Below are 20,201 nucleotides of genomic sequence, written 5' to 3' on the forward strand. Positions count from 1 at the left end.
ATGTTCTTTCAGGATTCAGATAAAACATAAAATTTTAAACAACTTTCTAATTTATTTATTATTATCAAATGGTCTTTGTTTTCTTGTTCTCTTTTGTTGAAAAGCTCAGAAGTGTGCTTGTGTCTGCTGTACTATACGTTAGCAGGAGCACTAGATGGCAGCACCATTTCCTGTCATGTAGTGTCCCAGACATGTGCACGCTACCTATCTAGATATCTCTTCAACAACGAATAACAAGAGAATGAAGCACATTTGATAATATAAGTAAATTGGAAACTTTTTTTTTTAAATGGTAATCTATACTTTCTGGGCAGCAGAAGGTAAAGAGCTTAGATTTTACATATTGGAGATAAAAGCAGATGTGTTTGACACTTCTCCTTTAAAATAATTTACAGAGAAAACCCCCCAAAAAAACCCCACTTAGAAACCAAAATAATTGAACATTGACTAAAACAAACACCCCAAAAACAACCATTATCTAAAGTACTAATAACGGGCCATAATAGGAGTGGGAGCGCAATTTAGCGCTTTCACTTAGTGCGTTAATAGTAAACTTTTTGGTGCGCATCAGGTTCCGCTCATATTACGAGTTTGAAAGTAAAAAAAGTTATCGCACTTGCGCTAACCCAAACAGCTTACTTCTAGAAAATCGCATGCGTGATAACGTAATTCCCACAGAAGTCAATGGGAGCAAAAAAAGTGGAAAAAAAAAAACACCCTACTAGTTTACTTTAAACTTGTAATACAAGCGCAATTTACTTATTTAGTTAGCCCTAGCGCTTGGTATATAGGTGCCTAAAAGCAGGGTACCTAGCCACCCCTAAGGAATATTAAAAGTGGTGTAAGATTTAGGAGCGCACTAAAGAAAGGCTAAGGCAGGGAAAATATGTGAAATGTATATACTCTTATGTCAAGTGTGTATCCAAATGTCTCTATTAACAAACATAATAAGCATAAACATGTTACAGTGTTTAACATGGATCCATGTAACTCAATGAGTTTAAAAAGTAACAACTATTATAGTTTAGTTAGATGTATAAAGCGCCTAGAAAGGCTGGGGTATTTAACAAGCCACAAATCTCTTATAGGATATAGTGGTGCTAGGAGCATGTATAATAATAGATGAATATATCAGTATAATAAAATTAGTTTAATACATTTTTCAAAACAATCTCGTCTTGAAAAAGGCCTTGCATAGGCCCGAAACGCGTAGACAGTTGGTAAGGCAGATTTCCTAATATTCTTTATTCATTTGGTATGTTCTACACTATATTTTTTAATTTTTTTTATAGGACATTCAGAAGTTTAACCACAAGGACTACAGAACACTACTTTACTATACATTTGCTCTTTCTGGGCCAGCTAGAAGGCCTGTGTATAAAGCTAGAGGGTAATTCCCGTTGCGCTTCGGTCCCAACCTTTTATTCATTAAAAACAATTTACTAGTACAAAACCAAAAACAATAAGAAACAATGCAAATGGTTCCTGAAATTGTGGCGTGGACCAGATAATGGTATTAGTCTATTAGTCCCAAGTGTATGATAAATCCATGTCCAGTCCTAAAAGTGATGGTGTGCCAAAAATATGTTAATGTGCAAAAAAGGTGATCTGTGAAATGGTGCACACAACTAGTAAGGGGCAAATACCCTCAAAAAATAAAAACAAATTAAAAATAAAAAAACACATCAAAAACTGGTGAATATAAAAAGTGAAAAAATATGGAAAAATGGGATAAAAATGGATAAAAAGTGGGGTGGAAACAATAAAAAATATTAAATAAAGATAAAACTAGTGTTATGTTATAATTCCATTGAAGATTCCATTAGAAGAAATAAGTGAAGGAAAATCCTATTTGGGAGATTGATGATTATCTGAGAAGATCCTTCTATGTGTAGTGCCTCTAAGACTTAAAATCAAAAACATCCAATAGTGCAATAACGCTAAGGACTATTTGTGAATAAAAGAAATAGGGTTACCCATATACTGTCAACGCATTTCGGCCCTATCATAGGCCTTTATCAAGCCTCATAGACTAATACCATTATCGTGGTCCACGCCACAATTTCAGGAACCATTTCTTATTGTTTTTACTATATATTGTATTTACTATAAATTGTTTTTACCATTGAGCTCATTGAGTTACATGGATCCATGTTAAACACTGTAACATTTTTATATTATTATGTCTGTTAAATACATTTTTTGTTTTGGAATAAACCTAAATCGTTTTTATAGACGTTTGGATACACACTTGACCATACTTTATAGAGTATATACATTTCACAAATTTCCCTGCTTAGCCTTTCTTTAGTGCTCTCCTAAATCTTACACCACAAACGCAATTTAACATGTGTGCAAACGATCGCGAAAACACGATATTGCTTGCGAGCAAATGTTTAAGCTCCACTCGTAGTCTGGCCCAATGTGTTTTAGTTAATGCTATACATACTGCAAAACAGGCTGTTTCACCAGGTTTGATGAGCTGAATATGTCCAGACACAGCATTTTCACTGACCCCAGATTCCATCCAGATTTGCCCAAGTTCATTGCAGGCCTATATATAAAAAAAAAAGAAAAAAAAAGAAAAAATACACATGAAATACTTCAAAAACAGAAATAAGAAAAATCACACTTAGTGATGTGAATCAAGATTTTTATAAAGTATTATTTACACCATAAGACATTACAGTTATTGCTGCTGGGCTTGAACAGTTCTGCTGCTCCACAATTACATTCATACAGAATAATGACTAACACGGTGCTGGGAAAGGTTGTAAATGCTGCTGGTGTATTTAGGATTCTCTGCAGTCACTAACCTGGATTTGTGGGATAACAGATAAAGGTTGGGACCACTCAAGTCAAAGTTAAACTTTCATGATTCAGATAGAGCATGCAAGTTTAAACAACTTGCCAATTTACTTCCATTAACAAAATGTGCACTTTTTTTTATATTTACACTTTTTGAGTCATCATTTTCTACTGAGCATGTGCAAGAATTCCCAAATACGTACATGCATTTGTGATTTGGCTGATGGCTGTCACATGATACAAATGATGAAATAGACATAAACACTGAAATTTATCAGAATTTGAAGTTCAGACTAAGTGCTATTGCATTGTCTTTTTATCATTTATTTGTTGATTATGCAAATCTACTGTATTTACTGGTCCTTTAAGACTAAATTCTCTTATATTGTGCATTGCTCATACTTTCAAGTCACGCTATAAAACTGTGTGACACACTATTTGAGAATAGTTCTCCATATTACACTAGTAGGGAATCATTAAATCACATTAAAATGACAGTCTACACCAAAATCTTTATTGTTTAAAAAGATAGATAATCCCTTTATTACCCATTCCCTAGTTTTGCATAACCAGCACCGTTATATTAATATACTTTTTACCTCTGTGATTACCTTATATCTCAGCCTCTGCAGACTGCCCATTATCTCAGTGCTTTTGACAGACATGCAGTTCAGCCAATCAGTGCAGACTCCTAAATAACTCCACCGGAGCGAGCACAATTGTTATCTATATGACACACATGAACTAGTACTGTCTAACTGTGAAAAACTTTCTAAATGCTCTGAGCTAAGAGGCGGTTTTCAACGGTTTAGAAATCAGTTTGAGCCTAGCTAGGTTAGCTTTTCAAAAATACCACCAAGGGGACAATAGCAAATTTGATGATAAAAGTAAATTAGAAAGTTGTTTAAACTTGCAGGCCCTATCTGAATCATGAAATCTTCAATAACTTTATATTTTCCAGATCTAATACCTGTTGCCCTTCCATAACATTGAATAATGTTATTGAAAAACTAGATTTCATACACTGCTTCAATTTTCTATAAACAAAATCACTATATTAGTTTTATATTTTTAGTATCTAATGTATTGGCATTTTGATTACAAAATATTTCAGTGTTTTGGTAGAAACATTACATTTTTAACAAAAATATTGTTGATAACATGAAGATTTATGTATTAGTAAAACATATCAGTTTCAAATATTATTAAATAAATATTAAACAATAGTTTAAATAAATGTTCAATTATTTAATTGTGCACTTAAACAAAAATATGAGGAAAGAACCTATTTATATATATTATAGTAAATTTCTGTTGCTACACTTTTGTGAAGTCATTAGATATGAAACCCAAATTTTTGGCCACCAATCAGCAAGCACTACCCACGTGCTGAACCAAAAATAGGCCGGCTCCAAAGCTTACATTTAACTAAAAATACCAAAAGAACAAAGAAAAATGTATAATAGGAGTAAATTAGAAAGATGCTTAAAATGGCATGCTCTATCTGAATCATGAAAAAAAAAAAAAAAAAAAAAAAAAAACTGGGTTTCATATCCCCTATATATTAGCTATCTAAATCACAAATGAATTCGCACAATTTAACTCTACTTTTAGATTAATACTTAGTTTAAATTTCAGCCAGGTGGTCAGTAAAATCAGCCGGGTGATGTGCCCATTAACTGTACGCATTCAAGTCTCCTAAGGGAACTGGGAAAACCCCCTCACAATACAGTAAACTACATGGAAAACAAAATAAACATATGCATTCATATCAAGCAAATGGATAAACCGCTATAAATTTGCATGCTTTCGAATCATGACCAGAATATTTTGGGTTTAATGTCCTTTTAACTAAAAAAATAAATAAATAAAAACAAACTGATACAACATGTGCATTAAAGTCCAGAAGAAATCAAGGGTGAAATAATTCTCTAACGTAAGGTAATATTCCTTTAAATGGACATGAAACCCAAAATTTTTCTTTCATGATTCAGAAAGATCTTACACCATTTTAAACAACTTAACAATTTACTTCTGCTATCTAATTGACTTCATTCTCTTAGCATCCTTGTTAAAGGAGTAATGATGCACTACTGGGAGCTAGCTGAAAGCCAATAACAAGCGGCATATAACAGTATGTGCCAGCCCCCATCCTCTGAGCCTACTAACCTAGGTATACTTTCCAACAAAGAGAATGAAACAAATTAGATAAAAGAAATACATTAGAAAATATTTAAAAATTGTGTACTTTATTGGAATCAAGAATAAAAAAACAAAGAGGTTTTTATGTCCTTAAAGGGACATTAAACACTAAATACATGCTAGATAGAATGATGCATTCAAGAAAAGATTAGTCCATGACTAACATGTAGATGTATTTTTGTAAAGTTTCATTAGTTGTTTAAAAAGTGACAAAATAAGTGTAAAGTTTTAGTGTCTATAAAACACTGGGAGCTGCCATGTTGTAACTTGTGTTACCTTCTCTGCTGTGGCCAATTAGGGACGTTATAATAGGTCACAAGAGTGTGCAGCCAATGGTTGTGCTGGATTTAACAGTTCCATTTCTAACAGGAACTGAAAAGCTCACAATTCAGAATGGAATTACAGGCAAAAAGGACAAAATAAATAATGAAAGTATATTGCAGAGTTAATTTTATATATACAATTATCATTTTATATTACCCATCTCAAAGTGTTTAATGTCCCCTTTAAAGGTTTAAAACTGAGAGGCCATAAAACAATGCATATACCTCTGACTACCACTCCTCCCCCCCCTTTCTTTTTTTTTTTTTCTCTGTCTTGGTTCAGGAATAACCAGACCCTCGTTAAACTGGATTTCTAATTTTATACACATAGTTTATATGGAATGTAAAGACATACTTTACAATGTGCATTATTGTTCCTTTATAAAATCTCTTAGTTGTTTGTTCAATCATATATTTATCTGCATAAATATAGTTCATGTTGTATGGAAACAAAGATATACAAGATGGGAAAAAAAGAAGAAAAGGAAATAACACAAAAGAGCTATTATCCAAAGACATGAAGAGACATCACCAACTTGTAGGCTTTTCCACGACTAACTTTCCCCCTCACTATTTGGCAACCCTTATTAAAGGGGAAAGGAACTGCTGTGGACTTAGATATTAGTTGAATAACATAGCATTAAAGGGACCACTGAACCCACATTTTTTTATTTCATGATTCAGATAGAGCATGAAATTTTAAGCAACTTTCTAATTTACTCCTATTATCAATTTTTCTTCGTTCTCTTGCTATCTTTATTTAAAAGCATTAATTTAAATCTTAGCAGCCAGCCCATTTTAGGTTCAGCACCATGGATAGCGCTTGCTTATTGGAGGCTGACATTTACACCCAATAAGCAAGATAACCCAGGTTATCAACCAAAAATGAGCCGGGTTCTATGCATCACATTCCTGCTTTTTAAATAAAGATAGCAAGAGAACGAAGAAAATTGGTAATAGGAGTAAATTAGAAAGTTGCTTAAAATTGCATGCTCTATCTGAATCATGAAACAAAAAAATTAGGTTTAGTGTCCTCTTTTAAAAAAAACAAACAAAAAAAAAAACCAGAGGCTATAATATTATGAAATAAGGGGTCGATCACAATCCTTTAGAAAAACAAACTAATTTATCTACAAAAATCCCCATAGACTTTAATGGTGTTTAACTGTTGAAAATAATTTGATACATTTTTCTAAAGGACTGTGATCGATCCCTAAGTCAGATATCTAATAATAAGACCAATCGGATATCACTTACAGTGTTTATTGCCATTCTGGCTTCAAAGTTGTCCACGCAGCTAAGCACAAGATCCACAGGTTCTCCTCCTTTCAGTCCACCATTACTACAGAAATGAAAACATAACTATTTGTAAGCACTATAAAGCTATATGGGTCATAAGAAGAGTGCTCAGTGGGGGCCATTGCATCTGCTAATTTGGGCCAGAGGTCTCTCCCCCCCCCCCATTTTTTTTAATTCACATTTGGATTGTTTATTAAGATAACCAATTTAGCTAACATATGCCCCTTATAACCATTACACTAGATGACATCTGACATTCTACATATTTTATCAATCTGCAATAAAAAAAAAAATACCTTATTCTGTCCATAAAATGTTGAAAGTTGTCCATGGTTGTGATGTTGTAGTTGTAAACTTCAAACTGGACATCAGGATTTATGTTCCTACAAGTAATGCAAGAAAAATACTGTATTGAAATAAATACAATGATATACAGTACTGTGCAAAATGATAATATAGGTGTGAACAAATGCTGTAAAGTTGCTTCCGTCTCTTCTGTAATCCCAGACAGACTCAATGATGTTAAGATCAGGGCTCTGTGGGGGCCATATCAACACTCCTAGGACTTCTTGTTTAAAGGACCATTAAACTTGCAATTTCAACAATGCATAAAATGTTTAATTTTGCAAGTGAAACATTATTGCAATATACATTCATTATTTATTTTGCAGCCTTTTGCTGTAAAATACATCTGTGCTTGGGCTAACACTTTTAGGTAATTTATTTGAGGTTTTGATTAAATTTTCCCTCCCTCCCTAAGCTATCAGTTTTGCATCAACAATCATGATAGGAAAATCATTCTTTGCAATAGTATCTAAGTTGAATCAGTGCTAAACCTCCTTAAAGGAATAGTCTAGTCAAAATTAAACTTTTATGATTCAGATAGAGCATGCAATTTTAAGCAACTTTCTAATTTTCTCCTATTATCAATTTTCTTTGTTCTCTTGGTATCTTTATTTGAATGTAAGCTTAGGAGCCAGTCCATTTTTGGCTCAGCAGCTGGGTGGCGCTTGCTGATTGGTGGCTACATTTAGACAACAATCAGAAAGTGCTACCCAGGTTCTGAACCAAAAATGTGCCAGCTCCTATGCTTACATTCTTGTTTTTTCAAATAAAGATACCAAGAGAACTAAATTGATAAAAGAAGTAAATTAGAAAGTTGCCTAAACTTGGCTGCTGTCACACAGCGCCGATCTAGCCGTTGCTAGGGGTGCGGCGCCTGCTTCCCTGCTGGTTGTCAAGGGCTACTGTTGCGTGCGGCAGTGACGTCATCGCTGCATGCTCCTTTCACTCTGAAGCCGGTCTGGATCTCCTGTGGCGCGAATCCTGCACTTATGTAAGTTGCTCACTTTTCTACATTCACTGCCCAAGTATAGGTGCTACTTTGCATGCTCCTGGGTGTGATTGTTATTACTGTATACTGGATTGCTTCATTCTTAAACTCTGCCTGTTTGACTACTCAACTTGCTTAGCCCCTAAAGTACTGGATTACCTCACTATTAATGGACTCTGCCTGTCTGACTACTCTGATTGCTTAACCCCTAATATACCAGATTGCCTTATCATTGCCAAACCCTGCCTGCCTGACCATTCTAGTGGTTTACCTTTGGACTGACTTACTGTTGCCAAACCCTGCCTGACCATACTAGTGGTTTACCCTTGTACCTTGTTCCTCTGATTCCCCGCCTGTTGTCGTCCCTGCCTATAGCGTGTACCGCTTACCTCATCTTGCGAACTTTCTCTGCTCTAGGATATTCCCTATCATTCCGGCTCGACGGCGGGATATGAAGACTACTGGCAGAGTTCGGTCCGATTTTTTGTCAGTAAGAAGGATGGTGGGCTCAGACTCTGTATCGACTACAGGGCCTTGAACAACATAACTATCAAGAATCGCTATCCCATTCCTTTGATCACTGAACTGTATGACTCACTCCAGAATGCTCGCTTCTTCACCAAAGCTGGACTTACGTGGGGCATACAATCTGATTCGTATCTTCCCAGGCCACAAATGGAAAACCGCCTTCAACACAAGATCAGGGCATTACGAATACCTTGTAAAGCCCTTTGGGCTGTGTAACGCCCCTGCAGTCTTTCAGGCATTTGCCAACAATGTCTTCCGTGACCTCAATCGCACTGTCATCGTCTACCTGGATGACATCTTTATTTTTTCTTCCACTCTGGAGGAGCATCATAAACACGTGAGACAGATACTTCAATGTCTCGGAGACAATTCTTTGGTAGCCAAACTAGAAAAATGTGAGTTTGACCAAGTTCATATCCAGTTCCTTGGTTATGTCATCTCGAAACAAGGTTTTGCCATGGATCCTGCTAAACTCACCAAAGTTTTAGAATGGCCTCAACCTACTTCATTAAAGGAATTACAGAGCTTCTTGGGGTTCTCCAATTATTACTGCAAGTTTATAAAGAACCTTTCTCAAACAGTCGCTCCACTCACTGAATTGACAAAACGGAAAAACAAAGACTGTAAACATTGGCCTCCTGAAGCCATAAATGCCTTCTCTCGTCTAAAAAAGGCTTTCTGTTCTGTTCCTGTGCTCCGCCATCCTGATCCTGACCAACAGTTCACTTTAGAGGTTGATGCCTCCGAGATAGGAGCTAGAGCAGTTCTAACCCAAAGGGATCCTTTAACCTCCAAGTCGCACCCTGTAACCTTTTTCTTCAAACGCTTTACTCCTGCAGAGAGGAATTACAATGTGGGTAATCGTGAACTCTTAGTCATTAAGATGGCCTTGACTGAATGGCGTCATTGGTCAGAAGGCACAGCCAATCCCATTCAGATTCTCACCGACCACAAGAAAATGACTTACCTAGAGACTGCTCATCGACTCAATCCGCGACAGGCCAGGTTGGCCTTGTTCTTTTCTCGTTTTAACTTTGTGGTCTCTTATCTTCCTGGAACTAAAAACAAGAAGGCTGATGCCCTTTCCGGTCAGTTTCCACACTCAAGTGATTACTCTAAAGTCCTATTGAACACATCATACCTCCCTCCTGTGTAGTTGCTCAACTGAATACCACCCTTCTTCAAAGACTGCAATGTGCTTACTCTAATAAACCTCCTGAAGCTCCCGTGGCTTCCGATATCTTTTTTGTACCTCTGAACCTACACACTCCTGTGCTATCCTGGGCTCATGATAGTAAACTCTCAGGACATCCTGGTTTGACTAGGACTTATAAGCGTCTTTCCCAACATGTATGGTGACCTTCTATGAAAAGCCTGCACAACTTGTGCTGCCAACAAACACCCCCCCCCCCCGATCCTTGCCTTCTGGCTTGCTCCAACCATTGTCCATTTCCAAACAACCATGGACACACATAACAATGGTCTTCATTATGGACCCCTTCTGACCACCATACAGTTATCTGGGTTATGGTGGATCGGTTTTCCAGACTGGCTCATTGTGTACCCTTAACTAAACTGCCTTCTGCCCAAGAATTATAGTCTTTTTCTCTTGTTAAGTGTATCCAGTCCACGGATCATCCATTACTTATGGAATATATTCTCCTTCCCAACAGGAAGCTGCAAGAGTCCACCCACAGCAAAGCTGCTATATAGCTCCTCCCCTAACTGCCATATTCAGTCATTCTCTTGCAAGCCTCAACATAGATAGGAGGTTGTGAGAGTCTGTGGTGCTTTCTACTTAGTTTATTCTTCAATCAAAAGTTTGTTATTTTTAAATGGCACCGGAGTGTGCTGTTTATCTCAGGCAGTATTTGGAAGAAGAATCTGCCTGCGTTTTTCTATGATCTTAGCAGACGTAACTAAGATCCATTTGCTGTTCTCACACATTCTGAGGAGTGAGGTACTTCAGAGGGGGAATGGCGTGCAGGTTTTCCTGCAGATAAGGTATGTGCAGTAAAATATTTTTCTAGGAATGGAATTGACTAAGAAAATACTGCTGATACCGAAGTAATGTAAGTAAAGCCTTAAATGCAGCGATAGCGACTGGTATCAGGCTTATTAATAGAGATACATACTCTTGTAAAAATGTGTTTTAAAACGTTTGCTGGCATGTTTAATCGTTTTTTAACATATGTTTGGTGATAAAACTTATTGGGGCCTAAGTTTTTTCCACATGGCTGGCTTAAATTTTGCATAGAAACAGTTTCCTGAGGCTTTCCACTGTTATAGTATAAAAGTTACAGTTGGTGCAGTTAAAATTACAAACAGTGACATTCAGCTTCCCTCAGCAGTCCCCTGCATGCTATAGGACATCTCTGAAGGGCTCAAAAGGGCTTCAAAAGTAGGAGCTGTTATGACTGTTTAAAACATATTTTTCGTTTTGTTAATCTGTTTTTTGTATTAAGGGGTTAATCATCCATTTGCAAGTGGGTGCAATGCTCTGCTAACTTGTTACATACACTGTAAAAATTTTGTTAGTTTAACTGCCTTTTTTCACTGTTATTTCAAATTTTGGCAAAATTTGTTTCTCTTAAAGGCACAGTAACGTTTTATATATTTGCTTGTTAACTTGATTTAAAGTGTTTTCCAAGCTTACTTGTCTCATTATTAGTCTGTTCTAACATGTCTGACATAGAGGAAGCTCTGTGTTCATTATGTTTTAAAGCCATGGTGGAACCCCATCTTAGAATGTGTACCAGATGTACTGATTTCATGTTAAACAATAAAGATCATTTTTTGTCTTTAAAAACATTATCACCAGAGGATTCTGTCGTGGGGGTAGTTATGCCGACTAACTCTCCCCACGTGTCAGACCTTTTGACTCCCGCTTTAGGGACTCACGCTCAAATGGCGCCAAGTACATCAAGGGCACCCATAGCGTTTCTTTACCAGGGGATTCTGTCGAGGGGAAAGTTATGCCGACTAACTCTCCCCACGTGTCAGACCCTTCGACTCCCGCTTCAGGGACTCACGCTCAAATGGCGCCAAGTACATCAAGGGCGCCCATAGCGTTTATTTTACAAGACATGGCAAAGGTGGTGAATAATATTCTGGCAGCAGTATTAGTCAGACTACCTGAAATTAAAGGAAAGCAGTTAGCTCTGGGGGTAGATACAGAGCATACAGACTCTTTAAGAACCATGTATGATACTACCTCACAATATGCTTAGTCTGTGGGTGATTTTTTTTTTTTTTTTGACTCAGGGAAGATGATTTAACCTGATTCTGATATTTCTACATTTAAAATTTATGCTTGAGAACCTCCACTTGTTGCTCAGGGAGGCTTTGGCTGCTCTGAATGAATGTGTACAATCGCAGGGCCAGAGAAATTGTGTAGACTGGATAAATAATATGCAGTGCCGGTGTGTACTGATGTTTTTCCAATACCTAAAGAGGTTTACTAAAATTTTTTTTAATAAGGAATGGGATAGACCAGGTGTGCCGTTCTCTTCCCCTCCTATTTTTTTAGAAGAATGTTTTCTAATAGTTGCCACCACACGGGACTTCTGGCAGACAGTTCCTAAGGTGGAGAGAAGAGTTTCTACTCTAGCTAAGCGTACCACTACCTCTGACGAGGACAGTTGTGCTTTTTAGATCCAATGGATAAAAAATGTTTATTCAACAGGGTTTTATCCTGCAGCCCCTTGCATACATTGCTTCTGTCACTGCTGCTGCGGCGTTCTGGGTTGAGTCTCTTGATGAGGCTTTACAGTTAAGCGACTCCATTGGATGAATATATTTGACAAGCTTATGCTAGCCAATTCCTTTGTTTTCTGATGCCTTGTTCATTTGACTAGACTAACGGCTAAGAATTCTGTTTTTTACTATACTGGCGCGCAGAGCGCTATGGCTTATATCATGGTCAGCTGTCGTGACTTTAATAAATAAGCTACTTAACTTCCCTTCAAGGGGCAGACCCTATTCGGGCCTGGTTTGAAGGAGATTATTGCTTATATCACTGGAGGAAAAGGTCATGCCCTTCCTCAGGATAGGTCTAAATCAAGGGCAAAAAAAAAAAACAACAAAAATTTTTTTTTCGTACCTTTTAAAAACTTCAGGGCAGGTGTGGCATCCTCTTCCTCTAAGGCAAAACAAGAGGGAATTTTTGCTCAGTCCAAGGCGGTCTGGAGACAATCTGACCTGGAACAAAGATAAGCAGGCCAAGGAGCCTGCTGCTGCCTCTAAGGCAGCATGAAGGAACGGACCCCTATCCGGTAAAGGATCCTATAGGGGGCAGACTTTCATTCTTTGCCCAGGCGTGGGCAAGAGATGCCCAGGATCCCTAGGCATTGGAATTTATATCCCAGAGATATCTTCTGGATTTCAAAGATTCCCCCCCAAAAAAAGGGGAGATTTCGCCTTTCACAATTATCTGCAAACCAGATAAAGAAGGAGGCATTCTTACATTGTGTACGAGATCCATCCAGTTCCAAGAGAGGAACAGGGACAGAGTTTTTACTCAAATCTGTTTGTGGTTCCCAAGGAGAGGGAACCTTCAGACCTATTTTGGATCTAAAGATCTTAAACAAATTCCTCAGAATTCCGTCATTTAAGATGGAAACTATTCGTACCATCTTAACTATGATCCAGGAGAGTCAATAGAGGACTACAATGGATTTGAAGGATGCTTATCCTCACATTGTGATGCATAAAGATCACCATCGTTTTTCAGGTTTGCCTTTCTAGTCAGGCATTACCAGTTTGTAGCTCTTTCCTTTGGGATATCTACAGCCCCAAGAATCTTTATGGAGGTTCTGGGGTCGCTTTGGCGGTCCTTAGACCGCGGAGCATAGAAGTGGCCCCTTATTTAGACGACATCCTGATACAGGCGTCAAACATCCAAATTGCCCAGTCTCATACGGACGTAGTACTGGCATTTCTGAGATCACATGGGTGGAAAGTGAACAAGGAAAGAGTTCTCTATCCCCAATCTCAAGGGTTTCCCTCCTAGGGACTCTGATAGATTCTGTAGAAATGAAAATTTACCTGACGGAGTCCAGGTTGTCAAAGTTTCTAAATTTCTGCCGTGTTTTTTTCATCCCATCCGCGCCCTTCGGTGGCTCAGTACATGAATGAAATCGGCTTAATGGTAGCGGCAAGGGACATAGTACCGTTTGCACGTCTACATTTCAGACCGCTGCAACTATGCATGCTCAGTCAGAGGAACGGGGATTACACAGATTTGTCCCCCTGTTAAACCTGGACCAAGAGACCAGAGATTCTCTTCTCTGGTGACTATGTCGGGTCCATCTGTCCAAGGGTATGACCTTCCGCAGGTCAGATGGGACAATTGTTACAATAGATGCCAGCCTTTTAGGTTGGGATGCAGTCTGGAACTCCCTGAAGGCTCAGGGATAGTGGACTTAGGAGGAGACCCTCCTTCTAATAAATATTCTGGAACTGGGAGTGATATTCCATGCTCTTCAGACTTGGCCTCAGTTAGCAACTCTGAGGTACATCATACTCAGTCGGACAATATACACGACTGTGGCTTACATCAGCCATCAAGGGGGAACAGAAGTTCCCTAGCGATGTTAGAAGTCTTACAATAATTCACTGGACAGAGACTCACTCTTGTCTATCAGCTATCCATATCCCAGGTGTTGAGAACTGGGAGGTGGATTTTCTAAGTCGTCAGACTTTTCTTCCGGGGGAGTGGGATTTCCTCCTGAGGTCAAGACCAAGCAGGAGAGGGCTTTGGTGTTTTTGACAGCGCCTGCGTAGCCATGCAGGACCTGGTATGCAGATCTGGTGGACATGTCATTCTTTCCATCACGGTCTCTGCTTCAGAGACAGGTCCCTCTACCTCAGGGTCCTTTCAACCATCTAAATAGAATCAATCTGAGATGGACTGCCTGGAGACTGAACGCTTGATGTTATCAAAGCATGGCTTCTCCGAGTCAGTCATTGATACCTTAATACAGACATGAAAGCCTGTCTCTAGGAAAATTGAACATAGATATGGTGTAAATATCTGATTGTTATGAATCCAAGGGTTACTCATGGAGTAAAGTCTGGATTCCCAGGATATTATCTTTTCTCCAAGATGTTTTCGAGAAAAGGGTTGTCAGCTAATTCCTTAAAAGGGGACAGATTTTTACTCTGTCTATTTTTTTGCACAAGCGTCTGGCAGGTATTCTAGACGTTCAGGCATTTGGTCAGGCTTTGGTTAGATCCAAGCCTGTGTTTAAAACTGTTGCTCCGCCATGGAGCTTAAACCTGATTCTTAAGGTTCTTCAAGAAGTTCCGTTTGAACCTTTTTTGTTCCATAGATATCAATCTTTATCTTGGAAAGTTCCTTTTGGGTAGCTAATTCCTCGACTCGTAGAGTCTCCAAGTTATCTGTGTTACAATGTGATTCTCCTTATCTGGTCCTTCGTACGGATAAGGTAGTCCTGCGTACCAACCTGGGTTTTTTCCTAAGGTGGTATCTAACAAGTACATCACTCAAGAGATAGTTGTTCCATGCTTGTATCCTAATCCTTCCTCAAAGAAGGAATGTCTATTACACAATATTGGACGTGGTTTGTGCTTTAAAGTTTTACTTACAAGCTACTACAGTTTTCATCAAACGTTCACCTTGTTTGTTGTCTATTCTGGACAGAGGAGAGGTCAAAAGACTTCAGCAGCCTCTCTGTCTTTTTGGTTAAAAAGCATAATTCATTTAGCTTATGAGACTGCTGGACAGCAGCCTCCTGAAGGGATTACAGCTCATTCTACTAGAGCTGTGGTTTTCACTTGGGCCTTTTTTAAATGTGGCTTCTGTTGAACAGATTTACAAGACGGAGTCTTGGTCTGCGCTTCATACTTTTCAAATTTAACAAATTTGATACCTTGCTTCTTCGGAGGCTATTTTTGGGAGAAAGGGTTTTTTTACAGGCAGTGGTAACTTCCGTTTAAGTACCTGCCTTGTCCCTCCCATCATCCGTGTACTTTAGCTTTGGTATTGGTATTCCATAAGTAATGGATGAGCCGTGGACTGGATACACTACAAGAGAAATAAATTTATCAGGTAAGCATAAATTATGTTTTCTCTTGCATGTGGTACGTCTTCATGGCATTCCTGCGAATATAGTTTCCGACAGAGGTCCACAATTCATCTCTACCTTTTGTAAGTTGATTGGAACAACTGTTTCCTTGTCTTCTGGCTACCATCCCCAGACCAATGGACTAACAGAGAGTAAACCAGGATCTCGAGGCCTACCTTAGAGCCTTTGTCAATTCTCTCCATACCAACTGGTCTGAGTTGTTACCCCTAGCTGAGTTGGCAAGAAACACTCATTGGCACTTTTCTTTACGATGTTCTCCATTTCAAGCCGCAGCAGGATATCAACATAGTGTCTTCCCTCTTTCTGCTCAGTCCACTGGGGTTCCTGCTGCTGACCGACACGTTACTGAACTCACCACTCATTGGCAACGTATTCGCTCTCAGCTACGTTCAGCTGTCTCTAGATACAAGAAGTTTGTTGATCGTCATAGAGCTTCTGTACATGCCATCTCGGTAGGTGAACGCGTTTCGGTCTCTACTCGACATATTCATCTACGTCAACCCTGTCACAAATTAGGGCCTAGGTTTATCGGTCCCTACAAAGTCCTGAAAAGACTGTCTCCTGTTGCCTACAAAGTGGCTTTGCCCAAAACCCTACGCATACACTCAGTCTTCCATGTCTCACTACTCAAGCCTTACATCAAGAATAGATATACCCGACTCAGTGATCCCCCTCCTCCGCTCCTGGCGACCCTGATTATGAGGTTGCTAAGATCCTGGACTCCAGATACAGGTGCAAACAACTGCAATATCTTGTACATTGGAAGGGTTGTTCTGTGGCGGATCGCTCCTGGGTTCCTGCCCGGGACGTGCATGCTCCATCTTTTGTCTCCAGATTCCATGCTGCTCATCCTTTGAAGCCGACTCTAGTTCCTGGAGGGAACCCTTGAGAAGGGGGCTCTCTCACACTGCACTCTCTAGCCGTTGCTAGGGGCGCGATGCCCGCTTCCCTGCTCGTTGTCAAGGGCTGTGTCGGCTCCTGTTGCGTGCGGTGGTGGCGTCATTGCCGCACGCTCCTCTCACTCTGAAGCCGGTCTGGATCTCCTGTGGCGCAAATTCTGCACCTATGTAAGTTGCTCACTTTTCTACCTTAACTGCCCAAGTATAGGTGTTACTTTGCGTGCTCCTGTTGTCGTCAAAGACTATCCTGTCTACAGTGAGTACCGCTTACCTCATCTTGCGAACTTTCTCTGCTCTGGCATATTCCATATCATTCCGGCTCGACGCCGGGATAAGAAGACTACTGGAAGAGTTTGGTTCGATTGTGGACTATCGCTCAAGCATTACAGCTGCTCTATCTGAATCATGAAAGTTTAATTTTGACTTGACTATCCCTTTAAGGGAATACAAGAGGGCAGGCTACCCCAGTCTGTACATGTGCAAATAGAGTTTGTGCTATATCTGAACGTTAGTTTGTGATTGGTTAGCAGAGGTTCTTTTGTTCTGGGGGACAGGGAAATCAGTGAAAATGACATAACAATATACTCATTTGACAAAATAAAGCTGCAGTTTTCATTGCACAATTATTCTTATATATGAAGGTTCATAATCATGTAGTTTACAATTTGTGTTTAATGTTCCTTTAAGATATAAAACTTCACTGAATCCCCCTGTATATGGATAAGAAGTTCATAGAATCTCCTGAACTGTTTGTTATTTGATTGCTGATAAAAGTTTCCTTTAATTTCAAGCTTTTCAGTTGGATGTGTACCCCCTGTATTTTTACTTTAAAACGCACATCCGCCAACACACAGGCATGTACTATCAGCTTCTCTCGAATTTAGATGCAGATGGGCGAAAATTCTGTCTTGTGCCGTCGCCCTAACATTATTACTTCCAAGTCTTGCAGTTTCTGACACTGGTTTTAAAGCATAAAACTTGCCTTTAAGAAATTAGAGGGAAGTATGCTATATCCATAATAACACATTTTACTTGGCATGCCAACAGAACTGCACAAAAAAAAAAAAAATACCTCAGTGTGTGCTCAGCAGCCTCCACTTTACTGAGACCAGCTTGGTGTGGCTGGAAAAACAGTCGATTCATGTTTGCCAGCTCCACCTTGTCATAATCAAATAGCAGCAACTATAAAGAAAACAATCGATTAAAAGTGGCTTTCTACAGTAAGGTAGGTTGTTCCTAAAGGATTATTAAAAAACAAAAAAACAACACCACCCAAAGTAAAAGCAGACAGGGTTTAGTATTGTTTATATCTCACTTAAAGCAATACAGTGTAAACACTAACCACACACACACAGTCAGTATATATATATATATATAGGCGAGTTTAAAATCCTCCACTACGCATAAAATATAGAAAAAAATAACTCATTGTGTAGTTCAACTTAATTTGCATATCTTACCCAGAATCCTTTGCTGCATTGGAAACAATGTAATTCAGAGGTTTTCTGTGGGAAAACAAGCCTCTGGGCCTGTCTAGATTTGTTAATGAACTACACAATGAGTTATATATATATATATATATATATATATATATATATATATATATATATATATATATATATATATATATATATATATATATATATATATACACACACACACACACTCTTAATTGTTTGACTCTACAAATAAACAACAACAATAATAATAATAATAATAATAATAATAATATTATTTATAATTCTTCATTATATATATATCATTGATCTCAATTAAATTGTCTAATCAGATAAGCTAGGTTACCAAGCACATTTTTTAATATGTGTTTTACATAATGAACACGGCTTTCTGCTGGTCTTATTTGCACTTATGACATTTGTTGTCATAAAATTCAAGAATTAAGCTTTTTAATATTAAAACAAAAGGGAATGTAAGAACACAAAGCTTTGAATTAAAAGGACATTAAACACCACTTGATTTTGTATAAGAAATTTGCTTGCTCCACGCTCTCCAGAGAAGCCAATAAGCAAATTCTGTAACCAGCAAATGCTGCAAATCAAATAACTGGTTTAGACTATTTGTAGAAGTTTGAAAATCTTAGTTACAATATTTGCTTTTTGGCTTCTCTAAGGTAACTGGGAAAAAGCATACTTTTTACACTAGAGCAAGAGGAGTTTGATGTCCCTTTAAATCTGGATGGTAGATCAGAAAAAATGCTTTGGACGATTGGACAAATCTTCCACCAAAATTACCAAGGACAGAGCAGGCAGAGAGGAAATATACAAAGTTTAACAATGCCTGAGATATGCATTAGGTTCACCTAAGGGAAGCACTACAAGCTTTCTTCTACTGTAAATATTTATGTTTCTATTAAACATTCCAATTCATTAAGCTTTTAGTAAAGGGATATAAAAGAGCAAAATAATGTTCTAATGTGTTATATGAGAGCAAAGGTGCAATAACAAAATGTTCTATGTGTCTAAGCCCTAAAAAGCGTTTAAAGCGGGGGGCGGACCCGGCCATCGAAGTGAATGGCTGCACTGAGTGAGCTCTTAAAGGGACAGTCTACACCAGAATTTTTATTGTTTTAAAAGATAGATAATCCCTTTATTACCCATTCCCCAGTTTTGCATAACCAACACAGTTATATTAATATACTTTTAACCTCTGTGATTATCTTCTATCCAAGCCTCTGCAAACTGCCCCTTTATTTCAGTTCTTTTGACAGACTTGCGGTTTAGCCAATCAGTGCCTACTCCCAGATAACTTCACGTGCATGAGCACAGTGTTATCTATATGAAAAACGTGAGCCAACACCCTCTAGTGGTGAAAAAATGCATTCTGAAAAGAGGTGGCCTTCAAGGTCTAAGAAATTTGCATATGAACCTCCTAGGTTAAGCTTTCAACTAAGAATACCAAGAGAACAAAGCAAAATTGGTGATAAAAGTAAATTGGAAAATTGTTTAAAATTACATGCCCTATCTGAATCATGAAAGTTTATTTTGGACTAGACTTTCCATTTAAGGTTGCCCCAGATATAGCGCTAAATCAGCGTGAATAGCACAGATATAAACCACTAACTATGGATGCTTTTACCTAAAGGTCAGCCTTCACCTACTAAGCTACTTTGAAACACTAAAAAAGGTTGTGATCGCACTTCCGGTTCGTAACCGGCCCCGGACATCTACTACAGCCCCCGGCTTCAGTTTGTGCCTAACACGGACTTGCTGCAAACAAGATGAAAAAGGCTGAAATTGGCTTACCCATGTAACCCGGGGACACTACGGCTCCTCAAGAAGCCTGAGATAGTATTTTCTTGACCGGATTGTCAACTTTACTCCCAATAGAACTCAGGCCCCATTTAGGCCTATTCCGGCCTCCATTACTCCCAAACCGAGGCATCATCAGAGGATATTGTCACATATACCAAGCAGCACCATGCTGATACGGAGTCTTTACTAATACAGCCAAATCTGGAATTTTATCTGCATGAAATTCACATTTCAGAGTGCTACACCTTTCATCCAGATAAGGCCTACCTAAGATTGCTACATCCACGAGGACTGCCTGGGGCCACTCACTGCCACAATTACGGTACTATTTTATACATCTTGTTGACACAGAACCCACAACATTCAGCTGATCAATATATCTCTCATCTGGGAGCAATGTACAGAGACTATATGCCTTAACATGTGGT

The 20,201-nt window shown here is 38.5% G+C and overlaps 1 protein-coding gene across 1 annotated transcript in view; it reads right to left on the minus strand.

The window, feature by feature from the left end:
- Positions 1-20,201, minus strand: part of UBA5 (ubiquitin like modifier activating enzyme 5) — a 35,631-nt gene that overhangs the window by 6,722 nt on the left and 8,708 nt on the right. The window contains 4 exon segments of the mRNA XM_053714334.1: positions 2,450-2,554; positions 6,591-6,675; positions 6,929-7,015; positions 17,574-17,683. Of these exon segments, the coding sequence (XP_053570309.1) occupies positions 2,450-2,554; positions 6,591-6,675; positions 6,929-7,015; positions 17,574-17,683 (387 nt within the window).

The sequence above is a fragment of the Bombina bombina genome, chromosome 5 (assembly GCF_027579735.1).
Source record: "Bombina bombina isolate aBomBom1 chromosome 5, aBomBom1.pri, whole genome shotgun sequence".
Classification (NCBI taxonomy): domain Eukaryota; kingdom Metazoa; phylum Chordata; class Amphibia; order Anura; family Bombinatoridae; genus Bombina; species Bombina bombina.